The 23,487-nt window shown below is 44.3% G+C and overlaps 1 protein-coding gene across 7 annotated transcripts in view; it reads right to left on the bottom strand.

The window, feature by feature from the left end:
• The window catches only part of slc12a7b (solute carrier family 12 member 7b), a 70,452-nt gene that overhangs the window by 6,941 nt on the left and 40,024 nt on the right, over positions 1 to 23,487 (bottom strand). For 4 of the 7 annotated variants that reach the window (XM_071328680.1, XM_071328679.1, XM_071328681.1 and 1 more), the window contains exons 4-23: positions 18,887 to 19,033; positions 16,943 to 16,997; positions 16,571 to 16,701; positions 16,174 to 16,415; positions 15,791 to 16,002; positions 14,730 to 14,897; positions 14,297 to 14,395; positions 13,910 to 13,967; positions 13,268 to 13,442; positions 12,921 to 13,039; positions 12,523 to 12,621; positions 10,129 to 10,248; positions 9,910 to 10,014; positions 6,829 to 6,997; positions 6,226 to 6,421; positions 5,874 to 6,043; positions 5,531 to 5,662; positions 4,675 to 4,782; positions 2,092 to 2,205; positions 558 to 730 (exon numbers count right to left, since the gene is read on the bottom strand). In XM_071328680.1, coding sequence (XP_071184781.1) covers positions 558 to 730; positions 2,092 to 2,205; positions 4,675 to 4,782; positions 5,531 to 5,662; positions 5,874 to 6,043; positions 6,226 to 6,421; positions 6,829 to 6,997; positions 9,910 to 10,014; positions 10,129 to 10,248; positions 12,523 to 12,621; positions 12,921 to 13,039; positions 13,268 to 13,442; positions 13,910 to 13,967; positions 14,297 to 14,395; positions 14,730 to 14,897; positions 15,791 to 16,002; positions 16,174 to 16,415; positions 16,571 to 16,701; positions 16,943 to 16,997; positions 18,887 to 19,033 — 2,792 coding nt within the window. The remainder of the gene's footprint in view (positions 1 to 557; positions 731 to 2,091; positions 2,206 to 4,674; positions 4,783 to 5,530; positions 5,663 to 5,873; positions 6,044 to 6,225; positions 6,422 to 6,828; positions 6,998 to 9,909; positions 10,015 to 10,128; positions 10,249 to 12,522; positions 12,622 to 12,920; positions 13,040 to 13,267; positions 13,443 to 13,909; positions 13,968 to 14,296; positions 14,396 to 14,729; positions 14,898 to 15,790; positions 16,003 to 16,173; positions 16,416 to 16,570; positions 16,702 to 16,942; positions 16,998 to 18,886; positions 19,034 to 23,487) is intronic. The other 3 variants (XM_071328683.1, XM_071328684.1, XM_071328685.1) reach the window with 1 other exon arrangement.

Genomic DNA, 23,487 nt, shown 5'->3' with positions numbered 1-23,487 from the left:
AACAGAAACCGACTTAGATGTTTTATAGAAACCCCTTGCATGTCTCCTGTTGCACATGCCAACCACCCCACAGTTAAACACTTCCCTCAGTTAAACACTTCCCTCAAATGGTCAAAGTCAGATGTTTTCATTACTCAAAAGTAGTCAAGAAGCACGAAAACATCAGACAAACTTTGATTTGGAAGTGAATTATCCCTTTAAAAATGGTCTTTATAGTATCCAAATCATATTTGGGCTTGTTACAATTTTGGGCTATGTAATGTACTAGTGGTTATATCTGCCTTTTTGAGATGGTGGGTTCTGACACACAAAGACATGATGATCATTAGTTCAGACAATGCATTTGGTCTGTGTGGTGGGGCATGCACTGGATGTATCCACACACACAGTCACACAGGTCAACATGGAACATGCCAACGCAGCCTGAACACACACCATGCAGGACATGTAACCATTTCAAACCGGCAGGCTCCGGGGCACCTGCAGTGTGAGCAACTGTCCACTTGGCTCTGGAAGGTTTAAGGATAAGAGGGTTCCATAAGTAGCACCTGACTTACGGTTTCATGTTGAAGATGTCGCGCACGCCCATGTTGGCCTCGGCGCGGTTGCGGTTGCGCTCGGTGAGGAACTTATCCTTGGTCCAGGTCATGTGGACCCGGTCAGGGCCAGCGTCGGCCTTGTCGTTAAGCGCGGCGTGAGACGCCGTGTTTCTGTCATGGATCAGCTGGGCCTGAAGGAGAGGGAGATGATGAGAGAGCAAGAGAGAACCAAAGAGAGAGACTACAGGCTAGAAACCATAGAGTTGCACAAACCAGGTAGGTTATTATAGTTGTGTTTTTATCTTTGTTTTTATTTCTATTCATTTTTTTAATTTTGGGGGAAAATTCTGTTTAGATTTACTCATTTTTACTTAGGTTAAGTAAAAATATTTATATTTCTTTTTTTATATGATTTAGTATTAGTTTTAGAGACAGAAAGCATGCATGGGACACTAGGGGCCATTGGTGTTGTATAGTTACTTGTGTTTTTTAGGATGTCACTTCTTGCAAATGAGGGGCAGTAATACTTAAGGTGATGGGTCAGGTCATTAGTTAGGTTTAAATTATAAAGTAAATCTCAATGTGACTGGGATTTTAAAATAATAGCACAGACTGGTGCAAAACGTATGGTGGAAGAAAACTCTCTCGCCCATGTTTACACCAATCCAATGCTTTTTAGTAGGACATGTAAACATAGTCAAGTTAGCTACCTAGCCAATTTTTTCCCTTATAGCTGGTGATAGCTAGTGATAGTGAGGCACAAGCTAGGCCTATTAGAAACATCGCCATCATAAATTAATGAACATAATAATTCATGTTTTTTTAATTTTATTTAGTTAGTTTTGGAGTCAAAGATAATAGTTTCAGTATAGTTGTAGTTTTTACGAACAGATTTTTTATGATTTTATTTCAGTTTACTAAATCGTTTTTTCCTAATTAGTTTTAGTTTCAGTTACTATAATAACCTTGCCTGGTAGCAAGAACAACACCACTAAGACAATCAACAAACATAGTAAAAACATTTATGACTGGCTAACGCAATCAAATCAAAATCCATGACGTGCCAAACAACACCAGTGTTCTCTAAACAGGCCAATATCCCATTAATAAGGAGTGAGGTACAAAGTACTGTCTGGAGCTACAACACAGTGAGATGGAGTAATGGTGACGTCCACCGAGAATTAACCAGGTGGAGAGGGATGAGGGGAGGAAGGAGAGATGAACAAAAAGGAGGATTACACCACAGTGCACGCATGCGGAATGAGGTGAGTCCATGACGTCCATTTTGCCACTACGGTGAGTAACCTGCACAGTTACACAGCCACGGTCACCATCTACCATAGAGGGTCTATCCGGGGATGACTAACTGGACAGTTTGACTGGGCTTTAACTTACTTTAGGTCCCTGACTGTTAGCAGCTGTGGATGTGGCTGTGTAAGTGTGGTCTCTGGGGGTTCGGGGGTTGGTGACTGGGGTGTAATGGTAGTCTCAGTGGGGGTGAGAGGCTGCAGTCACAGGGGCATTGGGGGTACAGATGGTGGGTGTTGGCTACCTCGTCCTCCTGTGTGTCCTCCAGCTCTCGACTGGGGCCAGATTCTGAGCCCGTGGCTCCGGTTTGGTTATTCCTCCTGATGGAGCTACGTGACGAGTCAGTGATACTCTGAATCTGAGGGCCGTGTTGCCCCGTACCGCATACGCAGCCAGACAGGAGAGGGGGCCAAAGGTCATACAATGAACACTAGGCCAAGGTGGGCTAGGATAGCCCTGATACACACAAACCAATAACATACAGGGGTGGCAAGTAGAGTGCTGGGCTAGTATCCGAAAGGTTGCTGGTTCGAAATCCCTGAGCCGACTAGTTGAAAAATGTGCCCTTGAGCAAGGTATTTAACTGCATGTCTGCTAAATGACTAAAATGTTTAAAACAATACAGTGCCATCAGCAAGTATTCATACCCCTTGACTTATTCCACAGTTTGTTGTGTTACAGCCTGAATTCAAAATGGATTAAATTGATTTGCTTTCTCATCCATCTACATACAATACCCCATAATGATAAAATGAAAACATGTTTTTAGAATTTGTAGCAATTTCTTTGAAAATGAAATACAGAAATATCTAATTTACATAATAAGTATTCATACCTCTGATTCAATACATTGTAGACGCACCTTTGGCAGCGATTACAGCTGTGAGTCTTTCTGGGTAAGCCTCTAAGAGCTTTCCACACCTGGATTGTGCAACATTTGCCCATTATTATTTTCAAAATTCTTCAAGCTCTTTCAAATTGGTTGTTGATCATTGCTAGATAAGCATGTTCAGGTCTTGCCATATATTTTCAAATAAATATACAAACTAACCTGGCCACTCAGGAACATTGTCTTCTTGGAAGCAACTCCAGTGTAGATGGGGCCTTGTGTTTTAGGTTATTGTTCTGGTGAAAGGTGAATTAATCTCCCAGTGTCTGGTGGAAAGCAGACTGGACCAGGTTTTCCTCTAGGATTTTGCCTGTGCTTAGCACCATTCCGTTTTTTTTTTAATCCTGAAAAACTCCCCAGTCCTTAATGATTACAAGCATACCCATGCAGCCACCACTATGTGTTAAAATATGGATAGTGGTACTCAGTCATGTATTGGATTTGCCCCAAACATAACACTTTGTAAGACAAAAAACGTGAATTGCTTTGCCACATTTTTTGCAGTTGTACTTAAGTGCCTTGTTGCAAAACAGGATGCACGTTTTGGAATATTTTTTATTATGTACAGGCTTATTTCTTTTCACTCTGTCATTTAGATTAGTATTGTGGAGTAACTACAATGTTGTTGATCCATCCTCAGTTCTCTCCTATCACAGCCATTAAACTCTATTTTAAATCACCATTGGCCTCATGTAGAAATCCCTGAGCGGTTTCCTTCCTCTCCGGCAACGGAGTTAGGAAGGACACCTGTATCTTTGTAGTGACTGGGTGTATTGATACACCATCCAAAGTGTAATTAATAACCACCATGCTCAAAGGAATATTCATTGTCTGCTTTTTTTTACCCATCTACCAATATGTGCCCTTCTTCGCTAAGCATTGGAAAACCTACCTGGTCTTTGTGGCTGAATCTGTGCTTGAAATTCACTGCTCGACTGAGGGACACAGATAATTGTATGTGTGGGGTACAAAGATGAGGTAGTCATTCAAATATTATGTTAAACACTATTATTGCACACATTCCATGCAACTTATTATGTGGTTTGTTATGTAAATTTATACTCCTGAATTTATTCTGGCTTGCCATAAAAAAGGGGTCGAATACTTATTTACTTAACACATTTCAGCTTTTCATTTGAAATAATTTCAAAAAACATAATTCCACTTTGATATTATGGGGTATTTTGTGCAGGCCAGTGATTTAAAAAAAACTATTTTAAATTCAGGCTGTAACAACAAAATGTGGAAAAAGTCAAAGGTTGTGAATACGTTCTGAAGGCACTGTATGTCCTATCTATTTACTGTATGTCCTATCTATTTACTGTATGTCCTATCTATTTACTGTATGTCCTATCTATTTACTGTATGTCCTATCTATTTACTGTATGTCCTATCTATTTACTGTATGTCCTATCTATTTACTGTATGTCCTATCTATTTACTGTATGCTTATAAGACCTCCCTAATGTAATATCAGGTAATATCAGAGCTTTCCAGCCAAGTGAGGTCAGGGTATATCCATGGCTGTTCAATGTGACCCAAAGCACTGACAAACTAAATCACATTCCCATGACACTTTTCTCTTTACAGACCAACTTAAAATAAGTGCACTCAAGAAAGACACCTGAAACAACCGCATTGCATTTAAAACACTTCAAGATAAAGTTCTAAAGGAAAATACCATTCATTTTCTGATAAACGTGTAGCAAAACAATATCAGATTATATCAATACTCGCTTAATTCCCATATTGACTTGGTGTGCATCCCAAATGGCACCCCACTCCGCATTTAGCGCACTACTTTTGCCCAGAGCCTATAGGCCCTGTTCAAATGTAGTGTACTATGAAGAGAATAGGGTGCCATTTGGGGCACATGTTTGAAGGGCGATTGCTGCACTGTTGTAATGAGTGTGTCCTGCAGACAGGGGGCGGTGTTACCTCTCTCTCCCTCTCCGTCCGCGACAGCTGCATCTGTTTCAGCATCTGAGAGCGCTGCTCCATCACCAGGGTCTTCTCATAGGTGAAGGCTGAGATGTCACTGTCGTGCTGTACTCACACACACACACACATTATCCAAAGGGTAAACTAAGCATTATACATTTTTTATATTTAACAAAACCCTGATGAAACTATTTTATTTTTACCCCTTTTTCTCCCCAATTGGTAGTTACAGTCTTCTCCCATCACTGCAACTCCCCTACGGACTCGGGAGAGGCCAAGGTCGAGAGCCATGCATCCTCCGAAACACGCCTGCCAAGCCGACACTGCTTTTTGACACTCCGCTCGCTTAACCCGGAAGCCAGCCGCACCAACGTGTCGGAGGAAACACCATCCAGCTGGCGACCGAAGTCAGCTAGAGCGCATTGGGACAAGGAAATCCCGGCCGGCCTAACCCTCCCCTCACCCCGGACGACGCTGGGCCAATTGTGCGCCGCCTCACGAGTCTCCCAGTCACAACCGCCTGTGACACAGCCTGGGATCTAACCCGGGTCTGTAGTGACACCTCAAGCACTGCGATGCAGTGCATTAGACCGCTGCGCCCCTCGGGAGACCCTTGATGAAGTTCTATTGAATTAAACATTGTATTAGTTTTAAAGTGTTTGAGGCACTTCCAAGATCTCCAGAGTACGAGAGTTTCTTCCTTTTAATATCTAAGAATATCAAAAGAAACTGACAAATTTGAGAGACATTTAAGAGTGCTTGACTTGATTGAGCTACACCTCAGGTGTCGTCATCTCAAGCTATCGGTCAATAGGGAGATGTCAGTGCCCCAGAGGTCTACAGGTAAGCTCACCATCTCTACCACCTCCACCTCTGCGTCCAGACGGAGGTGGTAGAGGAACATCTGCAGGTCCTTCTTCATCTGAATACTGTTGTCATCCATATTAGCCACCGTGAAGATACGCATCTTACACTTCCTCCACACCTGAGATGCGTGGAGAGACAGGAAGAGAGAGCAAGAGAGAGAGGGGGAGTGTGAACACAAGTCATCCCTAGTCTAGGTTATGGGTGTATAATGATATGTGCCACTATTTGTGTGTGTTAATAACTAAGTGTGTGCATATGTTAGAGCGTTTGGTGGTGCGTGTTTTTAATATTCCATCCCAACAGACTGTGAATGGCGCCACTATAGATACCTTGTGCTGGCGAAGGAGGAAGGGCAGTAGCATGAGCAGTCCTCCGTCATGGACAACCCACCACACGTCTATGGTGCCCTGGCCCAGGCGGTCCACGTTGGTGGGGAAGCTGTCCACGTTCTTGGCCACAAGCAAGGCTTGATGGGCCGCTGTGGTCTCACGCACAGTCTCTGTGGAGGGTACAGAGAGAAATGCTGTTAAGCGCATGCATGCACGCCATCTACGTAATGGTATTGCATGGGGTTTAGTACCATGTGATAGGGGTTATGCTCACATGACAAGTAAACATCCTGAGCTAATGTTAAGACAGTTTTGGTGTGGTCTCAAATCCAAGTGGGTCACACTGACTCACCGATGAAGTTCTTCCAGGATACGGGGTCGTTGGACTGTTTCCAGGTGCCGGGCCAGGCCATGAGGACTGTGTTGTGTTTCATGCCCCCAAGGCCTGCTGTCTGGATGAGGTGGGAGAAACCATCACGCAGGTTGGATGACGCCACCACGTGGCAGAAGCCCTTGGTACGCTCTGTCGTCATCGACGACTTGATGTTCTGATGGAGAAAGTCACGAAGAGTGAGAGAAGGTTTCCACTAGTTACCACAGCCAGACTGACTTGACACAATCGGAATGGACTCAACCTGGTAATTAATGTCTATGTTGGTCTACCAGTAGAAGGCAGGCAGTCTCTGCCAGTGGAATAAAACTGGAAATGTCAGCAGCCACTAAACCTCTCTGGTTGGTTCTCTTAACAGGTCTTTGTCACACATAGGACACATCTAGTAATCTAACGTGTCTCTCTCCAGACCCCCGTTCATCCATAATCACAGGTACGTTCAAGGCTTTCCCACCATATTTCTCTCACCTACCAGGTACACGTCAGAACAGACAAGGATTGGAAGCCACTTACGACTATTGAGACGCGTCCACGGTGTATAAGCTGAGCCCGTGACTACAGTACCTGCTCGGCCTTCTTGACCTCGGCCTCCTTGGTCATGTAAGTGCCCTCCAGCACGGAGCCCACGATAGTCAGGCCTTTGCCTGCTTTGAGCTGGGTGCAGAAGGAGAGCAGGCGTGGGTGTTTCACGGTGTGGTCAGAATCCAGGTTCAATAGCAGCAGCATCTGGGGCCTACGACCCGGGAAGACAGGTGCGGTGAAACATCAGACAAGTCATACTGTATTGTATTATACAAGGCTGACCAAGACCCATACTGGTCCAACACATTGCTTTGATGATGAGATGATAAAGGGCACTGAATTTCAGATTATTGTCTAGCTATCTGTATTAACACCTGGGAACATTGCAGTGACATTTGTACAGACATTTGAGTTCAAAATGAGATTGCTATAAGCCTGCACGGCTGAAGGTGAACTTTTAAACATCTATTGATGGGATTCCTGATGGCTGCAGCTGATTGGATTAAGTAATGGGTCGTTCCCATGTCATCTCAGCAAGTCATGACACCCAACATCTCAGATTTTTCTGAAATAATTTCTGTAGTTAGAAACAGATAAGATTAGCATTCCTGCAACATTCTTTTGTTGAAATATAATTTGACCTAATTGATTGCACCCAAATTGGCCATTTTAAATTTCTAGGATTCATATAATATTAAATAAATAAATATAGTACCTAACATCCGATTTGGACCAAACTTTTTTCTAATGATGAGTAAGATATGAGGACCCACGGACCCCCCACACCTCACACCCCACGCCAATCCCACCCAGACAACGAGTATACAGTATCATGTTTCTATGTCTGACAAGGAGAATGGAGCTGCGGCTCAGAGTATTGTTTCTTCATCCTGTGTAATGTTTTCTCAGTGAATTTGGTGATTTTTCTTTCCCCCTGTTCAGAGTAATTAGTCATTGAAGTTGTTAGGTTTATGTCCCATCCTACATCCTGGTATTACCAGGTTCTGACCACAAGATGGTGCTGTTAGGTGATTCTCAACATTAAATGACTTAATCAATCAGTGCTGTGGAGTGGGTAAGCGATTTCATCTGTATAGGAAAGTAATTAAGTGCAAATTGTATTTTTCCGTAACAGCATGGTTTAGTCATAATGAAAGACAAACACACACACAGTGCTGCCAATCACAGTGTAGGGTGCAAGATGCAACTGAACATTTGAGGGTGAGGAGAGAGCGAGAGAGGATGGAGGAAGATTGCCTTGAAGAGCTGGGCACCTTGTTATGACATGCATTATCTGAATTAGGCCCACGGAATTATACCTACGGAGGAGCGGCTTCTGTGGAGTAACTTTGAATGTCGTTGAACTTCCGAGTTGGTTTAAGGTTGGACCAGAGAAAACATTAGCTAGTTAGCTAGCTGACGAGCTTGTGTGTGCAGAGCAGCACTGGAATTAAAAACACGTCTTACCTTTTTGTAGTTAAAACATCCAATGTGAAAAAGTGATAACTATAGTAGCCTTAACTAGCATTGAAAAAGTAAATCCATTCTTCTCTTATTAAACATCTCCCCCTAATTTCTGAATTACACCTGTAACGTCATCAGTAGGCTATAGTAACCTATGCTTCAGAGGGGAGGGGCAGCTAGCCTACACATACGCACACCCACTGGCAAAGATTTCCCGCTGGCAGGCAGACGCTGGAATATGTTTCTGAGTGACAGAGTGAGGGACTGGAAAAAAATGCCGGTAACCGGTTCCCATGCTTTTAAAATAACGGTTCTGTTCCAGAACAGTATAGATTACTTTCGATTTCAGTTCGGGTTCTGTTCCTCAAATAATTTAACTATTTTCCAGCTGTTCCCTGAACCGGTTCCAACTATTGGTTTTCTTACCTTGTAAGAAGTTTATGGACACCAACCCATAAAAATAAAATCACCAGGAACAGCACCATCTAGTGGTCAGAACCTGGTAATATCAGAATGCATGATGGGACATACACCTAACAACTTCAAATACACATTTCTCTGAACAGGGGAAAAGAAACATCACCAAATTCCCTGAGAATACATGACATAGAATGAAGAAACAATCCTCTGAGCCGCAGCTCCATACTACGTGTCAGACATGGAGGATTCCTAACGGCTCCAGTATGGGTCCTGCTGTCGAAGGCTGGTGGCACAGTGCCAGTTACTGTGTAAAGAGGCTTAGGGGCGCATCGCGAGACGAGCGTGGGCGATGTATGGGAGTAAGTACTTGGTAGCCTGCCATTCGCATCAGGCCAGATGGCACAGGGAGAAATATTGATTTTGACGCTGTAGATTAGGGCTTTCCCTGGAAATGGGACTGTGGGTGATGCCAGGTGCACGAGGGAAAGGACCAAAGACTGACCTCATTCTTTCCTGATGTAAATGCTCCACTTTTTGGACAGGCACAGTCCTGGGGCTGCTATGCTTAGGCTTACTGGTATCTTTTTTTACAGTGAGATTACATAGAAGGCTCAGCGATTCATCAAATAGTAACTCTCTTTCTCTGGATTACTCAGATGACAAATGGTACCAATTCACTACGTTCTCCAGCATAAGATTATACTGTTGAGAAAGCCCCAAAGTTGGTTATTGCTGGTTGTTCAGCCCCAAAGTTGGTTATTGCTGGTTGTTCAGCCCCAAAGTTGGTTATTGCTGGTTGTTCAGTCCCAAAGTTGGTTATTGCTGGTTGTTCAGTCCCAAAGTTGGTTATTGCTGGTTGTTCAGTCCCAAAATTGGTTATTGCTGGTTGTTCAGTCCCAAAGTTGGTTATTGCTGGTTGTTCAGTCCCAAAGTTGGTTATTGCTGGTTGTTCAGTCCCAAAGTTGGTTATTGCTGGTTGTTCAGTCCCAAAGTTGGTTATTGCTGGTTGTTCAGCCCCAAAGTTGGTTATTGCTGGTTGTTCAGCCCCAAAGTTGGTTATTGCTGGTTGTTCAGTCCCAAAGTTGGTTATTGCTGGTTGTTCAGCCCCAAAGTTGGTTATTGCTGGTTGTTCAGTCCCAAAGTTGGTTATTGCTGGTTGTTCAGAAATGCGGCATCAATGATGGCACAAACAAACGTATATGCACATAAACCTAATACCACGCACACACACACACGCACCTCCAGTTCTTGGTGTGGGGCGGCGCCTCCTCCAGGCGAATGAGGGCGTAGCGGGCGGCGTTGAGCGACAGACCATTTATACCGTCACCCCACTCCTTCTCCGCCCTGGAGATTGAGAGAACAAGAAAAAGGAGGACTCAGAAACACAATCTAACATGCGTCCTGTTTGTGATAAGGGAACCAATGTACCATGCTACTGTGGAATCCGGTAACTCTTACCCTCTGTATTCAATGTACTTGTAGATGCAGCCAGCGATCAGCATGGCCACCAGGGCATAGTACCAGGAGGAGATGAACATCAGAGAGAGACACAGACTGGCGCCCAGGAAAGACAGAGCCCTGTGGGGGACGAGAGACGGACGAGAGCATGGGGGTCACAGTCAGTCATATAGGAGTACATTTTGACAGCCCAAAAATGACAAGCTGATACCTTAAGTAATCAAACCTATCATATTAATTCAGATACTCTGCAGGGTACTCGGTTCAAAACAAGATAGCACATGTCAATCCATGCCGTCCCTAGGAGGGGTGAGTCACTTGAGTGGGTTGAGTCACTAACGTGATCTTCCAGTCCAGGTTGGCGCCCCCTCGGGTTCGTGCCATGGGGGAGATCTCCGTGGGCTATAGTCAGCCTTGTCTCAGGGTAGTCAGTTGGTGGTTTGCAGATATCCCTCTAGTGGTGTGGGGGTTGTGCTGTGGTAAAGTGTGTGGGGTAATATCCTGCCTGGTTGGCCCTGTCCGGGGGTATCGTTGGACGGGGCCATAGTGTCTCCCAACCCGTCCTGTCTCAGCCTCCAGTATCTATGCTACAATAGTTTATGTGTCGGGGGCTAGGGTCAGTTATATCTGGTGTAATTATCCGGTCTTATCCAGTGTCCTTTGTGAATTTATGAAGTATGCTCCGTCTAATTCCCTCTCTCTCCCTTTCCTCCCGGAGGACCTGAGCCCTAGGACGATGCCTCAGGACTACCTAGCCTGATGACTCCTTGCTGTCCCCAGTCCACCTGGTCGTGCTGCTGATTCAGTTTCAACTGTTCTGCCTGCGGCTATGGAACCCTGACCTGTTCACTGGATGTGCTACCTTGTCCTGGACCTGCTGTTTTCGACTCTCTCTCTCTCTCTAGCGCACCTGCTGTCTCGAACTCTGAATGCTCGACTATAAAAAGCCAATTGACATTTACTCCTGAGGTGCTGACCTGTTGCACCCTCTACAACCACTGTGATTATTATTATTTGACCGTGCTGGTCATCTATGAACGTTTGAACATCTTGGCCATGTACTGTTATAATCTACACCCGGCACAGCCAGAAGAGGACTGGCCCCTCAGAGCCTGGTTCCTCTCTAGGTTTCTTCCTAGGTTCCTGACTTTCCCTTTCTAGGGAGTTTTTCCTAGCCAACGTGCTTCTAAATCTGCATTGCTTGCTGTTTGGGATTTTAGGCTGGGTTTCTGTACAGCACTTTGTGGCATCAGCTGATGTAAAAAGGGCTTTATAAATAAAATTGATTCATTAGTTAATGTGCCCATAGAAATCGGAATGCACCATAGCACTGCAAACAACTGAGCTAGTTCCATGGAATAGCTCAGCAGCTCACAATTGGGCTTTACTGTGGTATATATTCACTGTTACTGTGAAACCTTAATCCCAGACAGCAAATACCCTCTCTGTTTTAGTACAGATCCATTTATCGCTGGACACGCCATACAGGTGTGTGTGTGTGTGCATTCACTATACAAGCTTACACGAGCTGTAGGGTGGACCTTGAATACTTGGCCAGTTTAGGGTAATGAGATTTATGCTGCCGAGTAGGGGTGGAGGCAGTGGCAAGTCAAATTCAAGGACTTAAGTACTTTTACAAGCAGTAATAATTATTTTAAAGGACCATCAATTTGTAATAGTTCATATTATGCAATTGCTTCTAGTCACCACCAGGTGCCAGTATATCACCACAAACTCATGAAAAGAAATTAACTTAGTATTTTTTTTATTTCACCTTTATTTAACCAGGTAAGCTAGTTGAGAACAAGTTCTCATTTACAACTGCGACCTGGCCAAGTTCTTACAAGTTCTACTCAATAATATGCTGTTTCACTACTTATTTACTACATACACGAGTGGTAAGTCAGTACTGATGATTTTGTCATTTGAGTTGTGATGAGTTTTTGGGACATGTTTTTATTAGGCATTCTACTTCTTAATAGCTACGAAAAAGCATCTCGCTTCCGACTGGCAGCTAGTGTCGCCGGTCAGGAGAAGGGCGCTGGGCTGTGTGAGGAAAACGGCACGTGAGCGAGCGGGCAGGAGCACGGCTGCCGCTTGCCCCGTGAATGAGGCGAATGGCAAAGAAGTTAACAAAATTATAACTTTTTTTATAACATTGTTGGTCCAATGTTTCAGCATCTCAGAGAGAGAGAGAGAGAGAGAGAATGTGTTCTCGGGGGGGGTGGGGGGGATCTGCCACTCAGCTCAATTACAACATTCTCAGGTAGAGTAAGGAGGTTTGTTGCTAGGCTAACAGAGACTGCTATAGTACTTGAGAAAGCAGGAGAAAACAGTGAAGCTAATTTGAGAGGGCAGCACCATATAGAGTGAGAGAGAGGGGCTTCCTTTTACCAGTGGTAGAACTTGAAGCGGGGTCTCCAGTTAGGGGTGCGCAGCAGTGTCTGGAGGGCACAGGCCAGGTTGACAAACAGGTAGCACATCAAAAAGAACCTGAGAGGGAGAGAGAGATACACAATGAGGAAGTGGTAAGATTACACACGACTACCATTTGTCAGTAAACCTCCAGAGACCAGTTCTGCAACTACATTTAGGCTACAGTAGATGGGAAAGCAAGTGTGAGAGGGAGGGATGGAAGAAAGAAGGGAAAGAAAGAGAGAAAGGGAGAGAGGTAGATGGGAAAAAAAGTTGTGAGGAAGGGGCGGAGAAAGTCAGACAGACAGGTGGAGAGGGGTGTGAGACCAGGAGAGAAGAGGGAGGAGATGGAGATGATAGTAAATGGGGGTACTCACATGGAGAGGATGGGGGCGACAGCGTCCAGAGAGGCAATGAGGATGCCGATCTCACAGATCCCACCAGTCAACAGCAGGGCCCAGGTGGGCTCTCCATTAGCTTTGCCATGACCAAACACCTGGGACACAGGGAAATGCCAGAGAGTTAGTGTGTGTGTTGCTGTGTGTGTCTACAGTGTGTGTGTGTGTGTGTGTGTGTGTGTGTGTGTGTGTGTGTGTGTGTGTGTGTGTGTGTTGCTGTGTGTGTCTACAGTGTGTGTGTGTGTGTGTGTGTGTGTGTGTGTGTGTGTGTGTGTGTGTGTGTGTGTCGCTGTGTGTGTGTGTACAGTGTGTGTGTGTGTTCTGACCTGTAGGAATGGCACGATGCCGTCTCGTGCGATGGCCTGCAGCAGCCGGGGGGCTCCAGTGAGACTCTGCAGACCCGCTCCACAGCAGGAGAAGAACGAGCCAATCACAATCACCCAGGGGGAAGGCCAAGCAAGGATGCCAATCACCAGGTTCCCTTTGACCGAGTCCCCAAACCTAGGACAGACAGACAGACACACACACACACAGACAGACCGATGTATTCATTAGAAAAGTACTCAGACAATACACACGGAGACATGCATACCTACGCTGATGAAAGTAGAAAAATACCTTGCCAGCTGGACACAAACCCTTTGACCATTGTGTGCCCAGTGTAATTAACTTGAACTCTTAACCTGACAACAAGGGGCTACTATGTGTCACAGACAAATAGCTTTTTTAAGGGGAAACTGTGATGTTTTCAAACCAATTTTTCTATGTCCAAAACACTTATTTGGGCTTCTTATCTCTTAACGAGGAGACACCTTAACCCATGGTCTGTTCCTACTTAAGAAAAACAGGAGTTTTTAAGGTAACTACAATAATTCAATCAAAGATTGAATGTCCAGATGAGGCTCAAGAAATAAACAAGACATTTGTCCTGCTTTCATACCAAGTGCGAAAAGTGAAACAGCACTTACTTGTCTCTGAGCACCACTCCCTCGATGCAGGCGCCAAACAGTATTACAGAGGAAATGTCTGGGTGACGCAATTAAGGAAATTGGCCTCCAGAGGACAAGAGGTGAAAAATAAACAAGGGTCACATTCATTTGAGCACCAAATGGATTAGAGTATAGCAGGGAGAGACTACCTGGACTTGTCCAATAAGGAATTCTCAATTGTGATTACCATTGCAAAATGTTTTGCTACGTTTTCCTATGGAGTGCCCAAATGAACACAACCTAGCTTTACAGTTTACATATAACAACACAATGACTTGTCATGTTTTATAATAATTTGGTAGGTGCTTAAATGTGTCCTATTAGACACGTGTAAGGTTGGGCTGTTGTTGCTGTCATTAACGATACAGATGAAGGTGGTGGTGGCGATGGCCATGATGGTTCCTATGGGGATGGACTTCTGGGCGTCCCTCAGATCACCAGACCTGTTGGATCCAGCCATAATTCCTGTGAAGAGGGAAAGCAAGTATTATAACATTATCAAGTAAGAGCTGTGTTGCTGCTTGTACTTTGGTGGGTCTAGGTCGGGTTACTGTCTCCCATCAACACAGCAACAACAGTTCATGTAAAAATAAAAAATAAAGTTATAAAAGTTATAAATAGCTTACTTACTACTTATTAATGAAAGTTCTTCTAAAGTGTTAACCGAATAACCAATTGAACCAAGTGAACATGCCTTGGTCTTAATCCCTTTCCCAAAGAGCACGTTCTATCTACAAAGATCCACTATTGTGTACCCTAGCAACGCTTCCCGGACAAGTGGATGTCCATGTGAACGTACCAGTGACGGAGGGGAAGTAGATCCCCACCAGCAGGGTGAAGAAGGTGGTGATGTCGTTGGCCACGTATGGCATGTAGATGTCCTGGGATGTGTCTGCAGCCGGCTCCGATGCCTGGTGCTTATTCTCTACCAGCATGCCATTAGGACCGTAGTCCCCCCAGATGTTATCTATATGAGGGGGGAGCAGAAGGAGAGGGAGTGGAGGGGTGGTTAGGAGATAGGGAGAAAAGAGCGGTGGGAGAGGGATGGGGAAGATGGGGGGGGTGGTTAACAGAGCGAGAGGGAGGGAGGGAGAAGGAAGGAAGGGGAAAGAGAGAGAGGAAGGGAGAAAGATCACTAGTCACTATCCTGAAGGAAGAACACAGAGTTCATATGGAACTCATCAATCACCTGTCAGCACATGCCCAATTCCATAACTTCGGGAATTTGAGGACTTTGGAAGTGATGATGGGGGAGTGGACATCAATGTCAGAGTTTTGGAATGTCCTGAACATCTTGGACGTTGTGGTAACCCAAAACTATGACCGTGTAAAGTCTTCTGGAGGCTGTGGTAGCCCTGCAGCTCAGCATAAATCTATGATGGATCTAGATGATACTGGGCTGACTGAATTGAAGACAGTCCCATCTATCATATAAAAAATATCCTGTCAGTAAATAAGCCAGGGAACACGTCGACAAGACTTTCTTCAAGCATCACTCTGTTGGATCTCAGGAATGGATCACGTTTCCTGTACATCTTCCTAATCTAATTTTCACAAGCGCTTCAAAGGCAATATAGTAAGTAGTCAGAGGAGCATATAGAGCATTATGCTTTACAAATAAACTAATGATCGTAATCCGGGTTTCCATTAGAATAGGGGTCGTAAGACAGAGGAAGCACAGGCTTTACATTAAGGTATAGTTTACCGCACAATCAAAGTTTGTTGGGATAATTTAATCCCAAATCAGTTTTGTAGATCTCATTATATGTATTAGGAGAAATCTGCCGTAACAAAATGCCAATTCATGAATAGAACAGATAGCCACCGTCTAAAACAATCTTTGTAAAGGTAGCCCGTCACCTCTGATGACACCGCTGGTCAGGCCAGGGATGCCCTGGATCACAGTGACGTTGTTTAGGGTGAAGTACTCGTTGCAGGTGGCGTTGAGGTCTGGAGAGTCACAGAACAGGGACCACAGCTTGGTGGTGACCGTCACGTTGTCCACCTCCATCGTCTTCAAGCACTGGTCGAAGTTGTGGTTCTGCAGCGTGCGGTTCCCCAACAGGCAAATGCTGGGAGGAGGACATAGAACGAAACATTGAAATATTACATTTGACAAACAAAAAAAACAGAGACCTTTGACGTTCTGAGGAGACTTATGATCCGAGGTAAGAGTCATGTGTGTGATCTCTTCTAGATGTTTCTGGTTGTATTTCTATACAAGGCTGTGAGTTTAGACTCACGGGAAGTCTGGCGGTTCGAAGGCGGTCTTGATGACTCCGGCGTAGATGGCCAGAATGGAGAGAATGACACAGGCCAGGAAGACCAAGGCCAGCTTGTTGACGTACTTGACACCCACGAACACCACCAGGGACATGAGGGTGAGGCAGCAGGTGCCGTACACCCGCATGTTGTTGAGCAGTGCCTCCGCCTCATCCTCCTTCTTCTCTGCCTTGAAGATGGCCGCGCTAGGCACAATGTAGGTCTGGGAAGAGAAGGGAGACGAGGTGTCATCAGGGAAGTTCAGTTCAGTAAAGGTACAGCGTTTTTGCACGTTCAAAAACCAGCCTTATCTTGCAGTGTTGTTATCGGTTCAGAGCAGGTGGTCACAAAAATGGTATCTTTGCAAAGGATACTCACCAGTAGAATCTCTATAGTACCGAGGATGTACATGGAGCCAGCGAAAGTGGTCCCCAGGTAGAAGCAGAGCCCCACGGCCCCGCCGAACTCTGGCCCCAAGGACCTGGAGATCATGTAGTAGGAGCCTCCAGCTACAGACCAACAACAGGGGACAGAGTCAGTCACAACCACAGCCTTTGTGGAACTCACTTTAGGGTGTAGTGTAGTGGTATATATTGTTCCCTCTGGTACTGGAACCCAACTCGCTAATCGATTTAATCTTCATTTGAAGTTGAAATTCAATGTAATGTCTTGAGGTGAAGGGAATTATAGGGCAGCTCAATTGTATTTTGAAAAAGTAGAAATGTACCATTATCCATGTTGGAAACCTACCTGGAACCACACCATTCGTAGCAATGGCACTCATTGATATGGCGGTCAGCATTGTCTGCAAAGAGGGGGAAAAAATCTCAAAATATTAGATTAGGTTCAGCAGAAGCAGTATTTTTGGATCTAAACCTCATGGAATCTACAGAAAAAGAATCAAAAGGGGAGCTTATCCTATATTTAGTGGCTAAACGACTCAGCTATGGCTTATAAATCTTTGGGAACACAATCGTGGGCGGCTGGGTAATTGATATGAACCCCGTTTTCGTGAAAATGGTCTGTTTCGGGAGTGTTTAATGGGTTTCAAAGATATTTGTATCTGACTGGTTGGTGGTTACATAACACTCCTCCTGCCCTTGAGCTGACACGGGTGGCAATGATTGACCAAAATAAATCCCTGTCCCCTGCTTCCTGATTTTCTTTCAGGCCATGTGCTGAACTGGAGAAAAGCCAATTAGCTGGCAATTTACCCCGTAAAGACAGCTTATCCATTTGAATGGAAGCAGCATTCAACAGAAGACTACATTGGTGTCTGTTGTGTGGAATGAGTGAAATGGAAAGTGCTGTCCAGTGTCTATGTCTAGCCAGGTGGAAGTGAACAGGATGAATGTGTGTATCTATGAAGACACAAATGACACACTCAGGAAAAAAGGTGCCATCTAGAACCTAAAAAGGGGTCTTCGGCTGTCCCCATAGGAGAACCCTTTGAAGAACCCTTTTTGGATCCAGGTAGAACCCTTTTGGTTTCAGATAGAACCCTTTCCACAACAACCTTAAACTCAGTAAATGAAGGTTCTTTATGCATTTCTGATTGCATCGAATAGGTGAGCGTTGTACACTGGCTCATGTCTCCTGCACAAGTAGGCTATTCTTTCAATTCTTTACTGACATACCTTGCATTTAGCCATGTAGAAAGTTAGAAACCGTTTCTTCATTCATATTCCTACTAGAGGACAGAAAGCATTTATTCATAGTTGTGTGAACTCATCTTCCACATGTCCAAAACAATATTGGTTCACACCCCTGCTAAACTGTATGCCAATCACAATTATAGCCTACTATTACTTTAGTGATCATGTCGACACATTTTGACGAGCAGTGGCTCTTGGATGACAGAGACAGCAACAGATTCACACACACACACACACACACACACACACACACACACACACACACACACACACACACACACACACACACACACACACACACACACACACACACACACACACACACACACACACACACACACACACACACACACACAGCCTAAAGCTGCTCAATCCATTACAGTCATTAGGTAACACACTGGGAGTCGCGTGGCTTCTATTGTTCATAGCTCTTAAGCCGATGGGCGAGGAGGAGAGTACTTCCGTCCGATAGCGCAAAGACAGGAAGGGCTCAATCTCGAGCCTAGCCTTAAGCCTTTCTCTCTCCCGCCGCACCAAAGGTTTGAGGAACCATTGTCTGAGGGGGCTGGGTTAATAAATATAGCCAGGCCCCTGTGTGTCAGAGAGGCTTGTGGCGAGACAAGACAGAGAGGATTAGATATCAAGCTGCCAGGTGTCATCAGTAGCGGGAGCTCTACGTCCCTCTAAGTCGAGCTTCACGGCTAAATATAGGGGGATCAGTGACCAGGACTGACTAAATCACTCACTCCCCCTCAATCTTTCTCCCGCTCTCTTTCTCACACTGCCTCCCTTTCAATCTTATTCTCACACTAACACAACACCACCAATTCAAAATGGGTTGGTAATTTAGCAGATTCTGATGGCATTGTCTGCACAGTTTATAATATACATACTGTTAGTATTCACATCAATGACCACAGCCTTCAAAAATGTTGTACAAAGGGAGGTTTTGAAATAAATAAATTACCCCCATACATAAAATGTATCCACACATGACTAGGTCGCTTTGGATAAATAAGAATATTAATATATTACTTACACAGGAACAGGTCATAACCACAATGGCCAGGGACTCCATGATGCCAGCTGTGCCCACGATCCAGGTGAGGCGCAGGAACAGGATGACCCCCAGGATGTTCTGCAGACAGGGCAGGTACACCCCGATTAATGTGCCCAACGCAGGACTCTGAGAAGGGAGGGGGCAGGGTGACGACAGGTAAAGGAGGTCAGTTTCACGATATCAATCATATTCACCTACTGTAGTATTTATAATGGATTACATTTAAGATATTGCTTTCTATTATCTGTCATGACAATTTGATATGGGGGAAATCCCATCCACCATCATAGTGTACCACGCAACTATAAATATTACTCAAACCCACTATTAGGACAAAATGCCCAAGTGAAAAGCATCGGAAAATGCATTTTTCTTTAACCATTAAATATTATTGTCTGGTCTGGTGCCTTATATGACGCATTGCCTTGGCCAGGAGCTTAATAACACATTTGTAAGATACATTGAATTAAATCCTTGTTTCCCGCAATTGAAATCAAACACCCCACCAATTAGTGTTTTTTGATAAATACATGCATTCAAGGTCAAAAATATACCAAGGAGTCATGGAGATACAGTACAAGCATTGTTGCTGGAGGACAATGTCCCATTCTCAGAGTATAATCAATATCTTGACCTTATCACCTCCTGGAAAATGTACAGCGAAGCAAACAGTTCTACCCTGCACTGTGATTAAACTTTCCAGAACTTTCATCACAGGTATCGCCCTCACAGATCCATTCAAGAAAAATAAGTTTCGCAACAGCTCAAAAAAGGAGGGGATACCGCGATTGTTAAAAGAAACGGAAATGGACCTGAATGTAGAGTACCGTCCCCTATTTCTTCAAAGTTGTAGCTACCTTTTCGACCATCTCTCAACCTATAACTAAAGGAAAGTCCCACTATCCTGTTCTGAGAGTGGATGACTGGACAGGCCAGGGGTGTTATTCTCACTCCATCCTTGGCACTCTAGCACCAATCAGAAATGCCTATCCGCATCTGGTCTCCATGCAGAAAATGTGATGGGGCAATTGGCATGGGACAGAGGCTGTGGTTACTGTGGAATTGCAGCACCACTTGGAAAACAGTGTGGGTATTTTCTTTAGATTTTTAGCAACAAACTGGCTTGGAAGAACAACTTAATAAAAGGTTCCTCCAGGCTGAAACCGTGAGAGAAGAAGTATAAAGGGCTGGGTTGTGTCAGACCCGTGGAAGAGAATGAGGTTTGTTCATAAACATCGTTTTTTTTTTTACTCGTAAATTTATGATACAGTGCATTCGGAAAGTATTCAGACCCCTTGACTTTTTCCACATTTTGTTACATTACAACCTTATTCTAAAACGTATTAAATAAATGTTGTCCTCATCAATCTACAAACAATACCCCATAATGACGAAGTGAACAGGTTTTAGATATGTTTGCAAATGTATAAAAAAACAAATAACTTATTTCCATAACTATTCAGACACTTTGCTATGAGACTCAAAATTGAGCTCAGGTGCATCCTGTTTCCATGGATCATCCTTGATGTTTCTACAACTTGATTGGAGTCCACCTGTGGTAAATTCAATTGACAGGACATGATTTGGAAAGGCACACACCTGTCTATATAAGGTCCCACAGTTGACAGAGAATGTCAGAGCAAAAACCAAGCCATGAGGTTGAAAGAATTGTCCGTAGAGCTCTGAGACACGACTGTGTCGAAGCACAAATCTAGGGAAGGGTACCAAAAAATGTCTGCAGCATTGAAGGTCCACAAGAACACAGTGGCCTCCACCATTCTTAAATTAAAAGAAGTTTGGAACTACCAAGACTATTCCTAGAGCTGGCCGCCTGGCCAAACTGAGGAATTGGGGAGAAGGGCCTTGGTCATGGAGGGGACCAATAACCCGAATGTCACTCAGAGCTCCAGAGTTCCTCTGTGGAGGTGGGAAAACCTTCCAGAAGGACAACCATCTCTGCAGCACTCCACCAATCAGGCTTTTATGGTAGAGTGGCCAGACGGAAGCCAATCCTCAGTAAAAAAGGCACATGACAGCCCGCTTGGAGTTTGCCAAAAGGCACCTACACGACTCTCAGACAATGAGAAACAAGATTATCTGGTCTGATGAAACCAAGATTGAACTCTTTGGACTGAATGCCAAGCGTCACGTCTGGACTAAACATGGCACCATTCAGCGGCAGGTACTGGGAGACTAGTCAGGATCGAGGGAAAGATGAACCGAGCAAAGTACAGAGTGCTCTTTGATGAAAACCTGCTCCAGAGCGCTCAGGATCTCAGACTGGGGCGAAGGTTCACCTTCCAACAGAACCACAACCATAAGCACACAGCCTAGATAACACAGGAGTGGCTTCGGGACAAGTTTCTGAATGTCCTTGAGTGGCCCAGCCAGAGCCCAAACTTGAACCCGATCAAACATCTATGGAGAGACCGGAAAATAGCTGTGCAGCGACGCTCCCCATCCAACCTGACAGAGCTGGAGAGGATCTGCAGAGAAGAACGGGAGAAACTCTCCAAATACAGGTGTGCCAAGCTTGTAGCGTCATACCCAAGAAGACTCAAGGATGTAATCGCTGCCAAAGGTGCTTCAACAAAGTACAGAGTAAAGGCAATATTTCCGTTTTTATTTTATACATTTACAAAGAAATCTAAAAACCCGTTTTTGATTTGTCATTATGGGGCATTGTGTGTAGATTGATGGGGGAAAAACTATTTAATCAATTTTAGAATAAGGCTGTAACGTAACAAAATGTGTAAAAAGTCAAGGGGTCTGAATACTTTCCGAATGCACTGTAAATACCCATTGATTCTTGAGGAAAATAACTTCGAAGCTTCATGAGCTTAGTTCAACTGTCACACCCCATCAAAACCAAAAATAAAAGCATTTGTTTGCAAACAATGTCATTTTAAACAAAACACTGTGTAGCTGAAAACATGGTTAAACCTATAATGTTTATATCATGGATGGTCAGTCCATGACTTTGAGAGTGGTTATATTTCTCCAGCCCCATCCCTCAGCTGTTTAGCAAATCAGTGGCGGGGTGTCCGCTTTGTTATTGTTCAAACTGTAGATTGCCCCTTTAAAGGACAACACAACAGAACACCAGATAAATTCAGCCCAGTAGAAAAAGAGGTTGCATGAATGATTATCAACCATGCTTTTCACCCCATGGGACCACATGCCCCTTGGGTCTCCCGAGATGTGCAGCGGTCTAAGGCACTGCATCTCAGTGCGAGAGGCGTCATTACAGACCCTGGTTCAATTCCAGGCTGTATCACAACAGGCCGTGATTGGGAGTCCCATAGGGCGGCGCACAATTGGCCCAGCGTCGTCCGGTTTAGAGTTTGGCCGGGGTAGGCCATCATTGTAAATAAGAATTTGTTCTGAACTGACTTGCCTAGTTAAATAAAGGTAAAAAAATCTAACTATTTCAGGAGGGGGTGCTCTGCAAAGCCTATTGCACAACACCCAGACCTAGGATGCGTCCGAAATGAAAGCTTATCTCATATAGCGCACTATTTGTGACCAGAGCTCTGGTTAAAATTAGTGCACTATACAAAGAACTAGGGCTCCACTTCGGATTCTGACATGCATTCAATTCTTGCTGTTTTGACCACATTTCCTGAAGAAAACAACCGTCTGTGAGAAATATGACAAGAATGTGTTTTTGATGTCGTTGTGGTGGCCAGAGTCGTTTGATTTCTTTATGGGAGGGTGTGGTGGTGGCTTTCTTGGAGCATAACAAGTATTTATTTATTTAACATTTTGCAGTGTCAAAACAAATTATTATACATACACACACATATATATATACATACACACACACACACACACACATACATATATGGAAGTTTACATACACTTAGGTTGGAGTCATTAAAACTCGTTTTTCAACCACTACACAAATTTCTTGTTAACAAACTATAGTTTTGGCAAGTCGGTTACAACATGTACTTTGTGCATGACACGTAATTTTTCCAACAATTGTTTACAGACAGATTATTTCAGTGTATCACAATTCCAGTGGGTCAGAAGTTTACATACACTAAGTTGACTTAGAAAATTCCAGAAAATTATGTCATGGCTTTAGAAGCTTCTGATTGGCTAATTGACATCATTTGAGTCTATTGGAGGTGTACCTGTGGATGTTTTTCAAGGCATACCTTCAAACTCAGTGCCTCTTTGCTTGACATCATGGGAAAATCAAAAGAAATCAGCCAAGAGCTCAGAAAAAAAATTGTAGACCTCCACAAGTCTGGTTCATCCTTGGGAGCAATTTCCAAACGCCCGAAGGCACCACGTTCATCTGTACAAACAATAGTACGCAAGTATAAACACCATGGGACTGTGCAGCCGTCATACCGCTCAGGAAGGAGACGCGTTCTGTCTCCTAGAGATGAACGTACTTTGGTGCGAAAAGTGCAAATCAATCCCAGAACAACAGCAAAGGACCTTGTGAAGATGCTGGAGGAAACAGGTACAAAAGTATCTATATCCACAGTAAAACGAGTCCTATATCGACATAACCTGATAGGCCACTCAGCAAGGAAGAAGCCACTGCTCCAAAACCGTCATAAAAA

Source organism: Salvelinus alpinus, chromosome 10, assembly GCF_045679555.1.
Source record: "Salvelinus alpinus chromosome 10, SLU_Salpinus.1, whole genome shotgun sequence".
NCBI classification, from domain to species: domain Eukaryota; kingdom Metazoa; phylum Chordata; class Actinopteri; order Salmoniformes; family Salmonidae; genus Salvelinus; species Salvelinus alpinus.
This window is presented reverse-complemented; position numbering and strand designations above follow the sequence as displayed.